We start from the raw sequence: 19794 nt of genomic DNA on the forward strand, positions 1-19794 counted from the left end.
AATTTAAAACACTATCAACTGATGATGAACGTGCTAAAATAAATAACATATAACACATACCATTGGGAAGTTGTGAGGTTTGTAAATTTCATAAAAATTTCATATATTCTATTTCCAGATCTCTTTTGGCGTTTGTCGTGTTTACATTTTTATTGTGTATGTTATTTACATTTGGCTTAAATACAGAAAAAAAATTGTTAGATTTCATAAAAAAAATATATTTTTTAAAAATTACAAATGTACTGGGGTAAATAATACCCCATTTGTGGTGTAAAACTTTGCAGCCTGATCATCACAGGGGATATAATAAAAGGGAAAAAGTTGGGTAAAAAGTGCATAGCAGTCAATTTGCAGGATCTGCAAGTTTATCTTTACTGTTAAGACCTCCATGTCTTCAAATATTTTTTTTTTACAAAATGGGAGTGCATCAGAAAAAGTAATTCCCTTTGTCTATGAAAAATAAACTAAAAATATAGGTATTTAGAAGTATGTCTATTTTTTATTTATTTAAAAAGATGAACATGATGAGAGGAATAGGTTACAGTATAGATAAAAAATATATATATTTTCTATTCTTCCAGTTAGTTAAAGCTTTGTAAATTATGTATTTCTCCCCCAATGCCTTGGTAGTGTCTTGCTGTTATTTCAAATAATATATATATATATATATATATATATATATATATATATATATATATATATATATATATATATATATATATATATATATATATATATATATATATATATATATATATATATACTGTGTGTATATTTATATATATATATATATATATATACACACACACACACACACAATCTCTCTATGCAGGCATGGAGCATAGAGTAGATTATCACCATGGAAACCCTAGTTCCAGCCCAGGGGAATTTAATTGTCAAAGGATATATGTTATGTACCGTGATGCTGCAAATCAGTACAGTTAAAATGAAAAGAAACAAATGAGTAGGAAAGCATGGGGAGATAATATTTTTCGCTAGCAAGCTTTAGGTTATCTGGAAGGTAGAGTTATATCAATTAGCTGGAGGTACTTGTCAAGGGATGAACATTGACATGTATGTGTCCTAGCTATGTAGAACTATCTCATCCCCATCTAAAATTGGGTTACATTTTACTAAATACTCTTTGGTTCATTGCCTTCCCTTTAAAACATATAATAGCAGCAAGTAAACAGCATCTTATGTTCAACCTCAACTGTGTAAGAGGATTTGGATGAAGTTCCCCTGTGTGAATCTATTTCTTTTTCTCAGTTGACCTTTATAACATTAAATTTTCGTAACACCAATTGGTTCTGGTTTAAATACCCTACGAATAACAAGTATCATAATGAAAATGCTTAAAAAGAAAAATAACCACCTTTTCATTGCAGGACTTTTGTTAAAGGGCCATGTGACCTTCACAGATTTCCGTTTGAAAAAAAACCCCAATATATTTAGAACAAGATTATTTTTAATGGCATATAAATACTAGATACTGTAAAAGAGTTCAGAACATCTGCATACTCTTTTTTTATATTATAAAACAAAAAGGATGATGTCCGTAATACATATATGATTCATACAATTATTTTTGAAGACAAATGCACAGAATTAACCCATCTACTTGTGCTTGTTGTAAATTAATTGTGCTTGGCGTTAAAGTCATTTTTATACATATACATGGTATATGTCAGATATTAAGTACTGTAACGCCAATGTTTTGGCGTTTATGGATATACACTAGAAATGTATGCTTATCTTAACTCTTTTGTTTTGGCAAAGTTAGCAACATATACCATTGAGTTCCTGCACTGCTCAAGCAAATCCTTTACGACATGTTGCAGGAATTCTGAATTCTTCAGAAGGTTAAGCCTCTCAAAAATCAGTAGAACATTTTCTTTTAGTTAAATTACAGGAAAGTCAGGCAAATATTCTATGCATAATTAAACATTTTATAGAGATTAACATGTTCCATTTTAATGTCCCTTTAAGATAATAGCAAAAGTGCTAAAAGGGGTTTTGTAATTTTTTTTTCAGCTGGCACAAAGAAAAATGTCAATCTGGATCACATATGGGCCTTCATACCAAAGATGTCCTGGCCAACTACAGGAATGAATCAAATATTTCACTTTTCCATGTTTACAGTTATTAAAAACTCTTTTACAGTATCATCTGCTCCAAATAATCATTTTTTCCAATGTATTCCATCAGTTCCAAATGAGATTTTCTTTTTTTCCAACATTTTTTTGTATTTTTTGATACAAGATCAATCCACCCTTCTTGTCTCTCCTTACTCCGGAAATAAACTCTCCTTAGTTTTGCAAACATTCACATGCTACATAGCAGCTATATTTCTTCCAAACACCCGAAAACACATTTAGTACACGTCTGAGTTATCTCAAAATAAGTCTATTTTGAGAACTGATCTTTAAATTTGATAGGATAGCAATTTAACTAGTTATTAATCAGAATATTTATCTATAAGGCTTTGCTTGTTATAGTACATGTAGGGATAAAAAAAATTATTAATTCAACTCCCATGTACCATAAACACAATTCTAGAACATTGAAACACTTGTCCTCACATTTTTTTTTTAAAACATACTTAGAAGGAAAGAGTATATGTATAACATTTTCGGATTTTTTGCAGTCTCCCAAAAAAGAGAGATAAATATATGAATAATCCCCACCCTCTTCTTTGCATACAAAGAGATGTCCATATATAAACACCCAACAGGGAATAATTAATACAAAGTATTGTTTGCTAATGAAGAAAATTTTAAAAGCATTTTGTTCAGCTTAGCTAAATGCATCTTCTTTGGTTATTGACCTAGGTAGTTAGTTAAATAATTAAAAAAATATATAAAATGTAATGAATAATTGGCTAGAATCCCCAGTTATTTATATATACTCTATCAACTCCTACAAAATTACAGTATAAACCAGGAGGGATGGCTCAGTATGGACTTCCGAAATAGTGACATTTCAAAAAGCCCAAGCAATGCCACATCTAATGGTCTGTATATTTGAAGATTGGATAGACTACTTTACTTGATTAGTCTGGGACTATAGGTCTTGTAGAAATTTCCAGCCCTTTACGTATATATATATATATATATATATATATATATATATATATATATATATATATATATATTACTAGTGTTGTGCTTGTCTAGGACAAGTGGAATATATAGATATACATATATACTATATATTCTATACACATTTATGTATACTAAAATTAACACGCACATACACACCACAGAACAAGTTTGGCATTTGATGGTTAACACAGAAAAAAACAAAAAACAAAACACTGGTACAATACTGAGAGTACACCTAAGCAGAAATGAGTGGGTGTATGTGGTTAGCAGCAGCTTACAATTTAAGGCAGATATTTGCCTATTGTTATGCCATTAAAAACAGGCTTGTTCCCAGTATAAAGCAATATTACAGAGAAGTTGAAAATTCAACAAGCTTGCCTGCAAGTTCAAGTTTTGTCATAAAAATAACAATATACATAATTATCTTACAACACATTATGTGCCTTTAAGATACACTTTGAAACTTTTAGTGCTATCTTTCCATATCCCAGCTGTCTATCATTTTAACCATGCCACACATATTCATATGAGCAACTGCTGGAAGGCCATGCTCTTCCACTGTAGTTTGCAAACCCGGACTAAGATGGAAAGGCAAAATATTGTGAGATTATAATGACCTACTGTGGCCTTGTATACCCAAAACATCCTCACAGAGCACATAGCAACTTATCACAATATATCATGGTAGCATGTCCAGTGACATGGAACACAAACAACGTGTTCCAACTTAGATACCCAACACTACCCTTTTATGTCAGTTACTTTCCTGCATTCATATAGGTTAGCCCTGGTTGCTCATATCTGCCTGCCTCTGATACACCTTTTCAATAGTACCGACTTCTGAAAACTGTGTTGGGCCTTTGTTCAGCATGAAGAGCTGACTGACCGATTTGATGAACTGAAGGTAGCAGTTTATGAGTCATATTTCAGATTCTCGTCTAAGAGGCCTAGGCTCAAGGGGAACTTGGTTATGAAGTTCCATATCTGGGTGCATGTCTGTGCTCATACTGTCCTGCACCCCATTGTCACTTCCATCCTCCTCTTTGCTTGTGAGAGATACTTCATTTTCATAACAAAAAGTATTTGTGTTAGAAATAATGAATTTTTTCTCTGCTAAGTCCCTTGCACTGCAGAGGGGTGTGTTGGGCACTTCATATGTTTTGTGAAAACGAGAATAGTCCACTTTATAATAATTTCTTTCTTCAAAAAGAACAGGTTCATAACGGTGTCCCCAAAGGATTTCATTAGCTAAGTAGGAGCTCCGACACTGGGTTGTCATTGCTGTTGCTTCTACCATGCCTTCCAATATTACAACAATTTCAAAATCAGAGTTATCTAGGTCTTGTTTACTTAAATCGTACAAGGGACTCTCTTCATCAATTTCATGGACAATGGTAATTGGGGATACTAGGAATATTCGGTCTATTCCACTGTCAAAACCAACATTAATGTCTATTTGATCCAACGGGATGTACTCCCCTTCTGATGTGATGCGTGACTTAAGGAGCTGTGCCCTCACATGAGCTTCTACCAGGTGGCTTTTCCGAAGATTGCCTACACGCCACATCAAGCACAACTTTCCATCTCTCATAGCAATCACAGCATTGTCACTAAACACAAGAGTCTCATTTCTCTTTTTTGGTTTGGCCATCTTTGCCATGACAGCACCAATGATAAAGGCATCAATGATGCATCCAACAATCGACTGGAAAACTACCATGAACACAGCGATGGGGCATTCATCTGTGACACATCTGAAGCCATAGCCTATTGTTGTCTGAGTCTCAATAGAAAAGAGGAAGGCTGCTGTGAAGCTGCTTACTTGGGTGACACAAACTTTGTGATTCTCTGGGGCACCCAAATCCTCATGAAGTAGAGCAATTAGCCAAAATACACAGCCGAAGAAAAGCCAGGAGAGGATGAAAGCTAGGCAAAAGATGACAAGCATCCACCTCCAACGAATATCCACACATGTTGTGAAGATATCAGATAGGTAACGCTGTCCCTTCTCACTCACATTGATGAACTGAACATTGCAGTGGCCATCTTTCTTCACAAATCTGCTTCGGCATTGCTGCCTAGTATGGATTTTGCTCTTTCCATTTCCATACCCATTGGCAACCGCCAAAGTGGCCAGCTTCATCCCGTCCTCTTCTGAAGACACAACGCTGTAACGGTTGGGTCGCACACTGCCCATCACTTCTGTTGTGGACTGCGGTGCTTCTGCTTTTGAAAACAGTCTTAGTTTCTGCAAAACTCTTTGGAGAAACAGTTTTGAAAGCTCAAAGGGGACACACACGGGGAGAAAAATAAGTTACGGATTTCTTTCTCTTTAGATCCTTGGTTCTACCAAGGATGGTCTTCTTGCATTTGCAGCTGTCTTAGTCGACTCTCATTGTCATGTAGATTTCATGTTCTGCAAAAAAACAGAGATTTGACGTCAAAACACAAGGAAACAGAATTCTCTATACATCTCTTCCTCAATTCATCTATAATTCATGCAAAATAACATTAGCCTTAAACAAGGAAGATCTTAAAAAAAATCTTTAAATTCTAAATTGCTATTTAAAAGTGAGATAATATAAAAAATAAACTGCTCTTTTTTAATACTGACCTTTGCTAAAATGTATTTATTTTGTTATTATATACCTTTAACTTGTACATATAGATTCTAACATTCATGAATGCGTCAGTATTTTTCAGTACAGGGAAATTAGCATTTGGAAAAAATTAAATTTTGCTTCTCATTAAAGCCTTTTGCAGCAACTAAGACATAGGGAGGGACTCCCACGCGAATGTACAAATGAAAAGGATAAAAATAGAACAGCACGCCATAATCTATTAATAAGATGCAGAATAATTACGAAGGATTAACAAATAATGTAAAAGAAATGGTTATCCAATTTGTCTTTATACAGAGGCACATAATCTCTTACATCTATGTCTCTATATAAAAGAGATTCAATCCCTTCCCTGGCTTTTAACTCTTTGCCTACTAAATAGGTGAATTTAAAGAGTGAAAACCTGAAAACTCTATGGGGTAACTTTATCAATGTGCGAGCGAGCATAATACGAAGTAGCATATAATGTCCGCCGCACATCGATAAATGTCGACTTCATTGCACAAGCAGTTCTTGTGTACTGCTGGTGCAATGCCGCCCCCTGTAGATTCGCAGCCAATCTGACACTAGCAGGGTGTGTCAATCGACCCGATCGTATTGATTTCTGTCCGCGGCCTCAGAGCAGGCAGACAAGTTATGGAGCAGTGGTCTAACTTCATAACTTCTGTTATGCCTTCAACAAGGGGCATCAAGCTCCATAGGAGCTTGATAAATTGACCCCTATAAGCTTAAAGGCAACAAATGCTTCACTCAGAATCACATCAGTTAAAGAGATACGAAACACACATTTTTTCTTTTATGATTCAGATAGAGCATGCAATTTTAAACAATTTTCAAATCTATTGCTATGTTTCAAATTATCTTCGTTCTCTTGGTGTCTTTTGTTGAAAAGCAGTGACGTAAGCTCACGAGCGTGCACTTGTCTGGAACACTAAATGGCAGAGATTTTGTAAGAATGCTATCCATTTGCAAGACCAGTAGATGGCAGCACTATTTCATGCCATGTAGTGCTCAAGAAACCTACGTAAGTATCTCTTCAACAAAGAATATCATGGGAACAAAGCGAATAAGAGAAATAAATTGGAAACTTTTTTAAATTGTATGCTCTGTCTAAATCACAAAATAAATGGTTTGGGTTTTATATCCCTTTAATTAGCAACATGCAGGATTAGAATTTGAATATATTTTTAGAGGTTGGATATATATATATATATATTTACACACACACAGTATATAAAATGTTAAATTATTCTACGCTCTATATTCAGTGACATTAGATTCCTTGTATCTTTTCTGCCCAGAAAAAAAAAAACTCAAACTCATTAGTTTCATGGGTATTAATATCAGAAAGAATTAGTCTTTAGCATGCAATCTTCCTCCGAGTCACACAGGCTTTTAACCTAACTCATTGGTTGATCATTACCCACAAGCTGACCCCATGATTGGCAGAGTCCCTTTCCTGACTCGTCTAATTGTCATTTGTCTGTTGTGTTCTCACGCAAAGACACCTGCCAGTCTACCCTCATTTAGTTTTAATATTAGTGATTTTATTGTCACATTCCATTTAGAGTCATGTTTTTTTACCTTAAAGGTAAATAAAAATATTTTTTTATGTATGTATAGTAGATACATAGGGACTGCATTGCATTTTTTTTTAAAGCATTTAAAACTATCATTAGGTAAATTCAATAGTTTTGTGGTCCAGAGACAAACCATTTAAAACATCAGTTTGTTTACCTTTCTTGCTATGGCCAATTAGGAGCAGATATAAATTACGTAGCTTTTTTTATATCAATCAATGTTGCAGGGCCAAGGTTTTCTGAATAATCCCAGCCTCTCTCAAGGCAGTGGGAAAAAAAAAACAACAACAACAAAAAAAACTAAATAATAAACGTATACTGATTTTTTTTTCACTTTGAATCCAACTTTGACGTTGTTGTATATGTAACACCTTTTATGGCTAAATGTCCAGCAATGCAAACTTAAGAAACAGTCTCTGCCAGCCAAAGAGTTAATTAAACATATAGCTAGCACATTTTATAGAAGCACCCTCTTCATTAGGGAGACTTTTAGATGAGCCTACAATTTTCCATATAGTCGTGCATTTACAAATTTTACTGCTTAAAGGAATATGAAACTCCAAAAAAATAAAATAATTTATAATATTATAAATAAATATTTAATAAAAGATTCTAATGTACTTCTATTATCAAATTGGCTTTGTTCCAATTGTATTCTTTGTTGAAGAAATACCTAGGTATCTGTCTGGATCACTGCAGGGCAGGAGATAGTGCTGCCATGTAGGGCTTTTGCAAAATTCTTGCAAAATTGCTGCTATATAGTGCTCCAGATACGTGCACACTCCTGAGCTTAGGTCCCTGGTTTTCAACAAAAGATACCAAAAAAAAAACAAAGCTAACATTGGAAATTGTTTAAAATTGCATGCTCTGATTTATGAAAGAAAATGTTTTGGTTTTCATGTCCCTTTAAATAAACAATTATTATTATTATTATTATTAAAGGGATAGGAAAGGCAAAATTAAACTTGCACAATTTAGATAGAGCATGCTATTTTAAGACACTTTAAAGTTCACTTCTATTTTCAAATGTACTTTGTTCTATTGGTATCCTTAGATGAAAAATAATATATACATATCCTACACTAGTGGGAGCCAGCTGGTGATTGGTGCGTGCACACATTTGCCTCTTGAGATTGGCTGGCTAGATGTGTTCAGCTAGCTCCCAGCAGTGCATTGCTGCTCCTTCAGCAAAGAAGTAAATTGAAAAATTGTATTTTATTTGACTCCTGAAAAAAATAAATGGGTTCATGTCCCTTTAAGAGATTTATTTTAACAAATGTAGTTTAAACCTAACAAAAGGTAATAAAATTGGTTTGTTCTGCTGCACAGTGTAGCTATCCAGACCTTCCTGCCCTTAGTTCATTGTTTCAGCACATAGACTTGTATCACTGTATTTGTCAGTTGCTTTTAATTGAATTGGAAAAAATCCCCCCCTTCTGTAAGCATTTTGGAGCATGCATGCAAACACCCGCTCTTGTGTTACAGCACAACAACATGCTTAACATTCATGTCACTCAAATGCTTGATAGGAAATATGGGCTTTCCATATCCATTTACAAACGTAACCTTTTGTTTTTCAGTTCTATTTTTTTTTACATTGTCATGTGTGTTATTCCTCTCTCATTTGTACTGAATCTGTCTCACAAAGGGAAGAACAATGCTTTGCGCCAAAAGGTTAGCAAATCGATCAAAGATACAGTTCTTGTATTTAGTGCTAGTAACACTTTTTTGTTAACCCTTTCTGCACTTTTATACCCAGTTTTTCCAAAGAAGGCTTTTAAATAGGCTTTTAAACCCTTGTTAAGACAAAGCTACAATGAAATTGCATGCTAATATCTAGTAGCTCTGACCGCCAAGGGGTTAAAAATCCTACCATTTTAATACACTGATCCTAGAGGAAAAAAAAATCCTCACTATAGTGTTAAAAAAGAATGCATACCTTAAAAAAGTAAAAAAAAAATAAATAAAAAAAAAATAGATACACAACACTAAAAAGTTATTTCCTAACACCTGTTTCCAGATCCTTCTTTCTTGGAATACAATACAACAGACCGTGCTGCCAGCAGGCATCTATTTCTAAGTATAAAATTAATATAGAACACTTTTGGCTGTTGGCGGTTTTCTAACATTGTGTAAAGTTCAGTAGGAGATCACCTATATTATTATTTGGAGTAGTAAATGATTGATCACTACTTTCCTATAACCATATATGTTCCTCAATATATAATGTCTTCGGTTTCCTTACATTTTTATGGTTATGGTGCTTGTTACATATAAGGACAAAAACTGATGTATTAGAAGGTGGAAGAACCTGCTGATAATAGCATCTCTATTGAGTTAGATAGATTTATTGCATGCAGTACCTGTAATATACAAGTGTGATTCTGTAAATACTCATTACTATTGTTTGATGTTATATAATGATCTCACTAAAATGCAGTTCATTTCATTTAACACCAGGGGTAGACAAATGTATATGAAACTTAAGAGTCCAACAGAATAGTTAATAGTGGTCTTTACAATTTTAATAGTCAAGAAAGGAATTTATACAAGATGAAGTAAAGAGTAAAATTTTAGGATCAGTTTCTCAAATGCTCCTAGGATTTCTCAATCCCTGTTTTTCAAAAGGGTTAAATATGAACTGTGCATACCCCAATTTGCCTTAACCTCTTAGCTTTAGAACCTTACACACATCTGCAACATAAAACTCTGTGAGCACTAACCAACTCTCCAATACTTTCATCTCTATACTTCCTAGTTTTTTTTTTTCTTCCTGCCTGAGCCATAAAGGAATTTTGACTTTCAATGGGGCATCATGACACCCCAAGCTCTGTATGTGGAGTACGCTTGTTGCATGGTGACAGATTTTAGGTTGTCACACTAACTACTCCCCATAGTTTTGCTTTTTGCAACACACAGATTGTTCAACTACCAGACTTGATCTCTATGTTCACAAACGAGCAATGTGATTTGTCTTGCTTAAGCATAACTTAATGTTAATGCTTCTTGTATATGGAATATATTGAATATCAACATTTCTAAAACATGTTCACCAGCCCTGCAAGATATAAATACAATGATGTTTCTCATTTGACAATGAGGGGCAACCCTCTATTATTCCAGCTTGATTTCACTATCATTTCTTTAAAGTAGCATTTCCTCGCTTTTCCCCTGAGTCTGCTATTCACCTGTTCTAGTAACTTTTTCTCTAGCATGTGCCTTTTATTTTATACACAGTTGCTTAACTTTGTCTACAGACTCACTCAAAGCATTTCTGGCGTCACTCAAGCTCCTAGCAAACGTAACACTGCCCTTTTGCATATATTTACGAGGCCTGATGGAAACAAACCAGATTTAAATCTTTCTTCTGTTGGCCATTAATGGATTTCAGAATGAATGAATGCCTGAGAATGGAGAATTGTAACCACTGACTTCCTAAAATAATAGGCATGTGTTTGAATTCCACAATTTGCAGAGCCTCCTATTAATAACGTACTCAATCTAAATATAGCAGGAGGCTGGACTGCGCCTGTAATGTTTTCCATAGGTGAAGAATTAATTAGTCCCAGATATAGATCCCCATGCAAATATATATATATATATATATAATTAAGTTTTAAACAAAACTGAGGAACATAAGGCACTGGAAAAAATCAATATATTAAAACTAAGACTAGGTAAGTTTTCCTTAGGGTTATCATTTGTTATATACATCAGCAGCTTTGTAATGAGCACTGGGAGATAAAACAGATGTTGCTGGTTTAATGGAAGTAGGGACAAGGTACTGAAAAAAATGGTTGGTTACCAACATACAAGTGGGCTCTTTATTAAGGAATTTGAGTCTTAATTATAAAACATAGCTTAGAATTCTGAATTACCTGCATCCAAAGCAAATAAATCTCATATATATATATATATATATATATATATATATTCACTTTGATTAATTTAATTAGGGTAAGAGTAATAGTATATCGCCCCAGGAACATGCTTATAAATTCTTTTGGTATGATTTTTTTTTAAGAAAAACTTGTTCCACTGCACCAAATAGCAATAGTTGTTGCAAGTCTACTATTAGCCCAAAGGCTGTGACACTACCCACTTGGACTATAAGTGCATTTAGTGAATTGTGTGTGTCTAAACCAGATCAGCTACTGACGATCTCCATGCTAGTACAAAAAGGGATTTTTTAAAGTCATACCCACGGAGAGCAATATGTAAATATTTACACCATCCATATCTTTGTCCAAGTAATCTATTAATAAGTGTGTCAATAGGAAAGTGTGCCTAAGCTTCTCAGTCAACAGAAACTACAAATACATAATCTATACACCTGACAACAGTTAGTTATAGCTGAATTATAAACATATATCTTTTATACACACACATATATAGATATGCGTAGTACAGAATTTATTGCAATTATTATTGCATAGCTTAACCCACTGGCTGCCAGAGAGCATTGTATCTCATTATTATGCAGTGCATTAAAGCCTGCAACAGAATCTAAACCTATGTCTGATGTGCCCAAACATGTACAACCTGTTCAGACTGGGTCCTTGGCTACTGTGACTTGTTATTAGTAGGGTAGTGCAGATCAGAGAATTGCAAAGTCCCCAAATGACGACACAACGTTGCTAGCCTGGGGCCTCAGTGTGACTGTACTCTGCCTCAGACAGACAGCCTCTGCTGCCTCTGTAAACAGAAGAGGCCAGCTGTCTTCTCTAAAATGATACCAATAACTAATGTTTTATTGGCTCAGCCATCTCAAGGAAAGTTAGAGAACAGGGCACCTTATTTGATCAGCAAAAGCTTACATATTTGTAACTGACATAACCCAGATCCAAAAGTATCTACTGCTTTTACTGCCAGCCCTTTGGATAAGGCTATGCGTTGACGCTATCTACATGTACGGATCATATAAAATTATCTCAGAATTTGAAATCCAAAATGAACCTTGAACAAATGAAAAACTCTACATTACTAATACTAAGTGGTGTAAGTGATATCATCAACTCCCAAACACAAACACCTGCATAGATCTATTTATAAATAAACCAGAGAAAAACATATTTCTATTTTTACATTTACAGCTGGAATATGTCCATATGATTGCATATTTATGTTCATGCATATAATCATATTCTTGTTTTATAACACTGTGTATATATAATTTGGTATTGTGGTGCATATGCATCATGACAATATGTTATTAAACAGAAATAAATAAAATAGCTTATGGAATTCATACATTTAATTACCAAAAATGATCTATCTTTCATAAAACCCATACTAGACATGAGTGTATACATATGTATTTACATTTATTTTAAATACAAGATTATATTGGTATATAGTTATCCTTGAAAAAGGCAGGTGAAAAATCACTGGAGCGGTTTGGTGTCGCTTGCCACATCTGGTGCACAAACAACTGCCCAAAATTCACACCAGTTTAAAGAAAAACAGTAAACAAACATAAAAAGTACACAAATAATCCATATTTAGCCACCCTAGATGTAATTTATAGAGGAAATAGTGATATTTGCAGGATCAAGTGTTTAGTCAGCCAGCACTACATATTTGAGGTTAATTTATTGGCTAGTTTATATTGTTGAGTTAGGATTAAAGAGCAGAATGGGACAAAGATGTATTAAAACAGACTGAGTTCCCTGTTAGAAGAATTGAGTTACAACAGTTTTATACAAAAGCAGAAGTGAGCAGAGGGTCTAACGTCTTATGTGGAAATGATCTGGCAATATTACATCACCTCCTGTTAAACACGAAGAGCATCATCTGCTGTATTGAGAGTTATTTTAATTCAGGCACAATGCAAAAATGCCTGTTTTATGTTGCATTGAAGCCACAGTGAGTGCTAAATGGTTCCCTTTAAAACTGTCACTTCCATATCATTATTTCAGCTGTCATAATTTAAAATCATGCAACATTCCTCAAAGAACAGTCATTTAAACCACAGTGTCCTTTTCTTTAATCATGGACAAAATCCACTTATTTTGGAAAGTAATGACCAATCGAAAAAGCATTTTCAGGAAAAGAAGGAAGAGAGAGCGCACAGATGTCAGTCTAAAAAAAACAACTGGTGTGGGTGATTGAGAATTATTTTTCTTTTAAGAATTTCCAACTACTGTAGTGTGTCCTCCTTGCAAGATCTTGGATCACAGCAGCTGCTGTAAGAGAGTTTATGAGCACAAACAGATGCTGGATAGAGAAAGCACTGACTGCCTGTCCAACTGTTGCATGCATGATCATGTATTTTTAGCTAAAGCATGATATAGATATCAGAAGAAAATATGTCCAGATGAATTGAGATCACCAAAAAAAGCAGACAGTAACCCCTTCAGCGCCTCTACAGAGCAAACCTGGATAAATTAACCCTTTGCTTAGATTGTGCATTTCCCTGAATTAATCTGTTGTTGATTACTGATTATATATATTTTTTTAATTATGCAAATAAGCATAAATAATTGTAATGTATATACCAAAACTAAAAAAAAAAAAGAAAGTGGCTTACCTGGTATTTGAAATTGATGCATAAAAATATAATTTAAGAAATTGTATAAGATCCAGTGGTGTTATGCTGGAGAAAACAATCAGCAGCTCAAATCCATAAATTTCAATCCACTGTGCCCGGTACTTAGCACCCTGCTGAACACCCAGACTCCCATTGAGATCCTCTGTCTATCTCTTGCAAGAGCCATGTGGTTTTAAATAGCTAGCCGGTTTGATACGCCCACCGGTGAGCACCATAGCCAATGATAAAGGCAGGGCATCTTGAGTGGCAGCTGCGGATCGGGCTGCTGTGTTGCTAAACTAAGTGCTGCAGTGCACATCAAAACGCCGGGACGGGGGAACGGAGTGGATACTGAAGTTGTCCGTGGCACTTACATACTGTGGCGTATAGGCAGTTGTCCCTTTGGGGCACCACCAGCAGTTTTATACAGGAGATCAGGAAGATCTTCATTTTCTTTCTGGAGAGTAGAGATCGTTATAGATTTTAGAGAAATTATGTACTTGGGTTCCAAGGCAGTTTATTTATTGAGAACCGGGAAGGGGCCTTTTATAGTGGGAGGAGTCATTCTACACTGGTATAGGCACATTTATACTAAGGAGTAAGTTTAGATTGGTGCTTATATATGTAGTCAAGTATGGGGGTGAGTGCAATTTTATACTGTAGAGTAGCTGAATGCAGTAAGTACCCATAATATTTATATAAGTATAGAGGTAAGTGCAATTGTATACTGTAGAGTAGCTGAATGTACCCATAATATTTATATAAGTATAGAGGTAAGTGCAATTGTATACTGTAGAGTAGCTGAATGCAATAAGTACCCATAATATTTATATAAGTATAGAGGTAAGTGCAATTTTATACTGTAGAGTAGCTGAATGCAATAAGTACCCATAATATTTATATAAGTATAGAGGTAAGTGCAGTTTTATACTGTAGAGTAGCTGAATGCAATAAGTACCCATAATATTTATATAAGTATAGAGGTAAGTGCAATTTTATACTGTAGAGTAGCTGAATGCAATAAGTACCCATAATATTTATATAAGTATAGAGGTAAGTACAATTGTATACTGTAGAGTAGCTGAATGCAATAGGTACCCATAATATTTATATAAGTATAGAGGTAAGTGCAATTTTATACTGTAGAGTAGCTGAATGCAATAAGTACCCATAATATTTATATAAGTATAGAGGTAAGTACAATTGTATACTGTAGAGTAGCTGAATGTACCCATAATATTTATATAAGTATAGAGGTAAGTGCAATTGTATACTGTAGAGTAGCTGAATGTACCCATAATATTTATATAAGTATAGAGGTAAGTGCAATTGTATACTGTAGAGTAGCTGAATGCAATAAGTACCCATAATATTTATATAAGTATAGAGGTAAGTGCAATTTTATACTGTAGAGTAGCTGAAAGTACCATAATATTTATATAAGTATAAAGGTAAGTGCAATTTTATACTGTATAGTAGCTGAATGCAATAAGTACCCATAATATTTATATAAATATAGAGGTAAGTGCAATTTTATACTGTAGAGTAGCTGAATGCAATACGTACCCATAATATTTATATAAGTATAGAGGTAAGTGCAATTTTATACTGTAGAGTAGCTGAAAGTACCCATAATATTTATATAAGTATAGAGGTAAGTGCAATTTTATACTGTAGAGTAGCTGAATGCAATAAGTACCATAATATTTATATAAGTATAGAGGTAAGTGCAATTGTATACTGTAGAGTAGCTGAATGCAATAAGTACCATAATATTTATATAAGTATAGAGGTAAGTGCAATTGTATACTGTAGAGTAGCTGAAAGTACCCATAATATTTATATAAGTATAGAGGTAAGTGCAATTGTATACTGTAGAGTAGCTGAATGCAATAAGTACCCATAATATTTATATAAGTATAGAGGTAAGTACAATTGTATACTGTAGAGTAGCTGAATGCAATAAGTACCCATAATATTTATATATGTATAGAGGTATGTGCAATTGTATACTGTAGAGTAGCTGAATGCAATAAGTACCCATAATATTTATATAAGTATAGAGGTAAGTGCAGTTTTATACTGTAGAGTAGCTGAATGCAATAAGTACCCATAATATTTATATAAATATAGAGGTAAGTGCAATTGTATACTGTAGAGTAGCTGAATGCAATAAGTACCCATAATATTTATATAAGTATAGAGGTAAGTGCAGTTTTATACTGTAGAGTAGCTGAATGCAATAAGTACCCATAATATTTATATAAATATAGAGGTAAGTGCAATTGTATACTGTAGAGTAGCTGAATGCAATAAGTACCCATAATATTTATATAAGTATAGAGGTAAGTGCAGTTTTATACTGTAGAGTAGCTGAATGCAATAAGTACCTATAATATTTATATAAGTATAGAGGTAAGTGCAATTTTATACTGTAGAGTAGCTGAAAGTACCCATAATATTTATATAAGTACAGGTAGCCCTCAGTTTACGCCGGGGTTAGGTTCCAGAAGGAATGGTTGTAAATCGAAACTGTTGTAAATTGAAACCCAGTTTATAATGTAAGTCAATGGGAAGTGAGGGAGTTAGGTTCCAGGCCCCTCTCAAAATTGTCATAAGTAACACCTAATTCATTATTTTTAAAGCTTTGAAATGAAGACTTTAAATGCTAAACAGCATTATAAACCTAATAAAATAATCACACAACACAGAATATATAATTAAACTAAGTTAAATGAACAAAAACATTTGCTAAACAGCATTATAAACCTAATAAAATAATCACACAACACAGACTTCACTTGCATTTTTCTGCAAACAGTTCTTTCTATGCATTCCAATCTGGACTGATTTATAGACAGGAAGATCTTGTTCCTTTGAAATCTGCTTGATAGCTCAGGTCTGGTTAAACTGATTAATTTCAGCTTGCTTGGCTTTGCTGCAAAACAAGCAGACAGCTCCACCTACTGGCTATTTTAATAAATGCACTGCTTCTCAATGCTTTTCAATAGCAGTCACATGACTGGAAAAAAAGGTTGTTATTCTGAAACGGTGTAAATTGAACCGTTGTAAAACGAGGGCCACCTGTATAGAGGTAAGTGCAATTTTATACTGTAGAGTAGCTGAAAGTACCCATAATATTTATATAAGTATAGAGGTAAGTGCAATTTTATACTGTAGAGTAGCTGAAAGTACCCATAATATTTATATAAGTATAGAGGTAAGTGCAATTGTATACTGTAGAGTAGCTGAATGCAGTAAGTACCCATAATATTTATATAAGTATAGGGGTGGAATTTTATACTGTAAAGTAGCTGAATGCAATAAATACCCATAATATTTATATAAGTATAGAGGTAAGTACAATTGTATACTGTAGAGTAGCTGAATGCAATAAGTACCCATAATATTTATATAAGTATAGAGGTATGTGCAATTGTATACTGTAGAGTAGCTGAATGCAATAAGTACCCATAATATTTATATAAGTATAGAGGTAAGTGCAATTGTATACTGTAGAGTAGCTGAATGCAATAAGTACCCATAATATTTATATATGTATAGAGGTATGTGCAATTGTATACTGTAGAGTAGCTGAATGCAATAAGTACCCATAATATTTATATAAGTATAGAGGTAAGTGCAATTTTATACTGTAGAGTAGCTGAATGCAATAAGTACCCATAATATTTATATAAATATAGAGGTAAGTGCAATTGTATACTGTAGAGTAGCTGAATGCAATAAGTACCCATAATATTTATATACGTATAGAGGTAAGTGCAATTGTATACTGTAGAGTAGCTGAATGCAATAAGTACCCATAATATTTATATAAGTATAGAGGTAAGTGCAATTTTATACTGTAGAGTAGCTGAATGCAATAAGTACCCATAATATTTATATAAGTATAGAGGTAAGTGCAGTTTTATACTGTAGAGTAGCTGAATGCAATAAGTACCCATAATATTTATATAAGTATAGAGGTAAGTGCAATTTTATACTGTAGAGTAGCTGAAAGTACCCATAATATTTATATAAGTACAGGTAGCCCTCAGTTTACGCCAGGGTTAGGTTCCAGAAGGAATGGTTGTAAATCGAAACTGTTGTAAATTGAAACCCAGTTTATAATGTAAGTCAATGGGAAGTGAGGGAGTTAGGTTCCAGGCCCCTCTCAAAATTGTCATAAGTAACACCTAATTCATTATTTTTAAAGCTTTGAAATGAAGACGTTAAATGCTAAACAGCATTATAAACCTAATAAAATAATCACACAACACAGAATATATAATTAAACTAAGTTAAATGAACAAAAACATTTGCTAAAAAGCATTATAAACCTAATAAAATAATCACACAACACAGACTTCACTTGCATTTTTCTGCAAACAGTTCTTTCTATGCATTCCAATCTGGACTGATTTATAGACAGGAAGATCTTGTTCCTTTGAAATCTGCTTGATAGCTCAGGTCTGGTTAAACTGATTAATTTCAGCTTGCTTGGCTTTGCTGCAAAACAAGCAGACAGCTCCACCTACTGGCTATTTTAATAAATGCACTGCTTCTCAATGCTTTTCAATAGCAGTCACATGACTGGAAAAAAAGGTTGTTATTCTGAAACGGTGTAAATTGAACCGTTGTAAAACGAGGGCCACCTGTATAGAGGTAAGTGCAATTTTATACTGTAGAGTAGCTGAAAGTACCCATAATATTTATATAAGTATAGAGGTAAGTGCAATTTTATACTGTAGAGTAGCTGAAAGTACCTATAATATTTATATAAGTATAGAGGTAAGTGCAATTGTATACTGTAGAGTAGCTGAATGCAGTAAGTACCCATAATATTTATATAAGTATAGAGGTAAGTGCAATTTTATACTGTAGAGTAGCTGAAAGTACCCATAATATTTATATAAGTATAGAGGTAAGTGCAATTGTATACTGTAGAGTAGCTGTATGCAATAAATACCCATAATATTGATATAAGTATAGAGGTAAGTGCAATTTTATACTGTAGAGTAGCTGAAAGTACCCATAATATTTATATAAGTATAAAGGTAAGTGCAATTTTATACTGTATAGTAGCTGAATGCAATACGTACCCATAATATTTATATAAATATAGAGGTAAGTGCAATTTTATACTGTAGAGTAGCTGAATGCAATACGTACCCATAATATTTATATAAGTATAGAGGTAAGTGCAATTTTATACTGTAGAGTAGCTGAAAGTACCCATAATATTTATATAAGTATAGAGGTAAGTGCAATTTTATACTGTAGAGTAGCTGAATGCAATAAGTACCATAATATTTATATAAGTATAGAGGTAAGTGCAATTGTATACTGTAGAGTAGCTGAATGCAATAAGTACCATAATATTTATATAAGTATAGAGGTAAGTGCAATTGTATACTGTAGAGTAGCTGAAAGTACCCATAATATTTATATAAGTATAGAGGTAAGTGCAATTGTATACTGTAGAGTAGCTGAATGCAATAAGTTCCATAATATTTATTTAAGTATAGAGGTAAGTGCAATTTTATACTGTAGAGAGCTGAATGCAATAAGTACCCATAATATTTATATAAATATAGAGGTGAGTGCAATTATATACTGTAGAGTAGCTGAAAGTACCCATAATATTTATATAAGTATAGAGGTAAGTGCAATTGTATACTGTAGAGTAGCTGAAAGTACTCATAATATTTATATAAGTATAGAGGTAAGTGCAATTGTATACTGTAGAGTAGCTGAATGCAATAAGTACCCATAATATTTATATAAGTATAGAGGTAAGTGCAATTTTATACTGTAGAGTAGCTGAATGCAATAAGTACCCATAATATTTATATAAGTATAGAGGTAAGTGCAGTTTTATACTGTAGAGTAGCTGAATGCAATAAATACCCATAATATTTATATAAGTATAGAGGTAAGTGCAATTGTATACTGTAGAG

At 33.6% G+C, this 19794-nt stretch overlaps 1 protein-coding gene across 1 annotated transcript; it reads right to left on the reverse strand.

Moving 5' to 3' along the window:
• Positions 1–1448: 1448 nt before the first annotated feature.
• Positions 1449–13990, reverse strand: KCNJ2 (potassium inwardly rectifying channel subfamily J member 2). The gene is made up of 2 exons (XM_053707166.1): positions 13835–13990; positions 1449–5520 (listed from the first exon to the last, which is right to left on the reverse strand). Exon 2 carries the CDS (start codon positions 5299–5301, stop codon positions 4024–4026), a length of 1278 nt encoding a protein of 425 aa, XP_053563141.1. The 5' UTR covers positions 5302–5520; positions 13835–13990; the 3' UTR covers positions 1449–4023.
• Positions 13991–19794: the final 5804 nt, after the last annotated feature.

The sequence above is a fragment of the Bombina bombina genome, chromosome 1, assembly GCF_027579735.1.
Source record: "Bombina bombina isolate aBomBom1 chromosome 1, aBomBom1.pri, whole genome shotgun sequence".
Classification (NCBI taxonomy): Eukaryota; Metazoa; Chordata; class Amphibia; order Anura; family Bombinatoridae; genus Bombina; species Bombina bombina.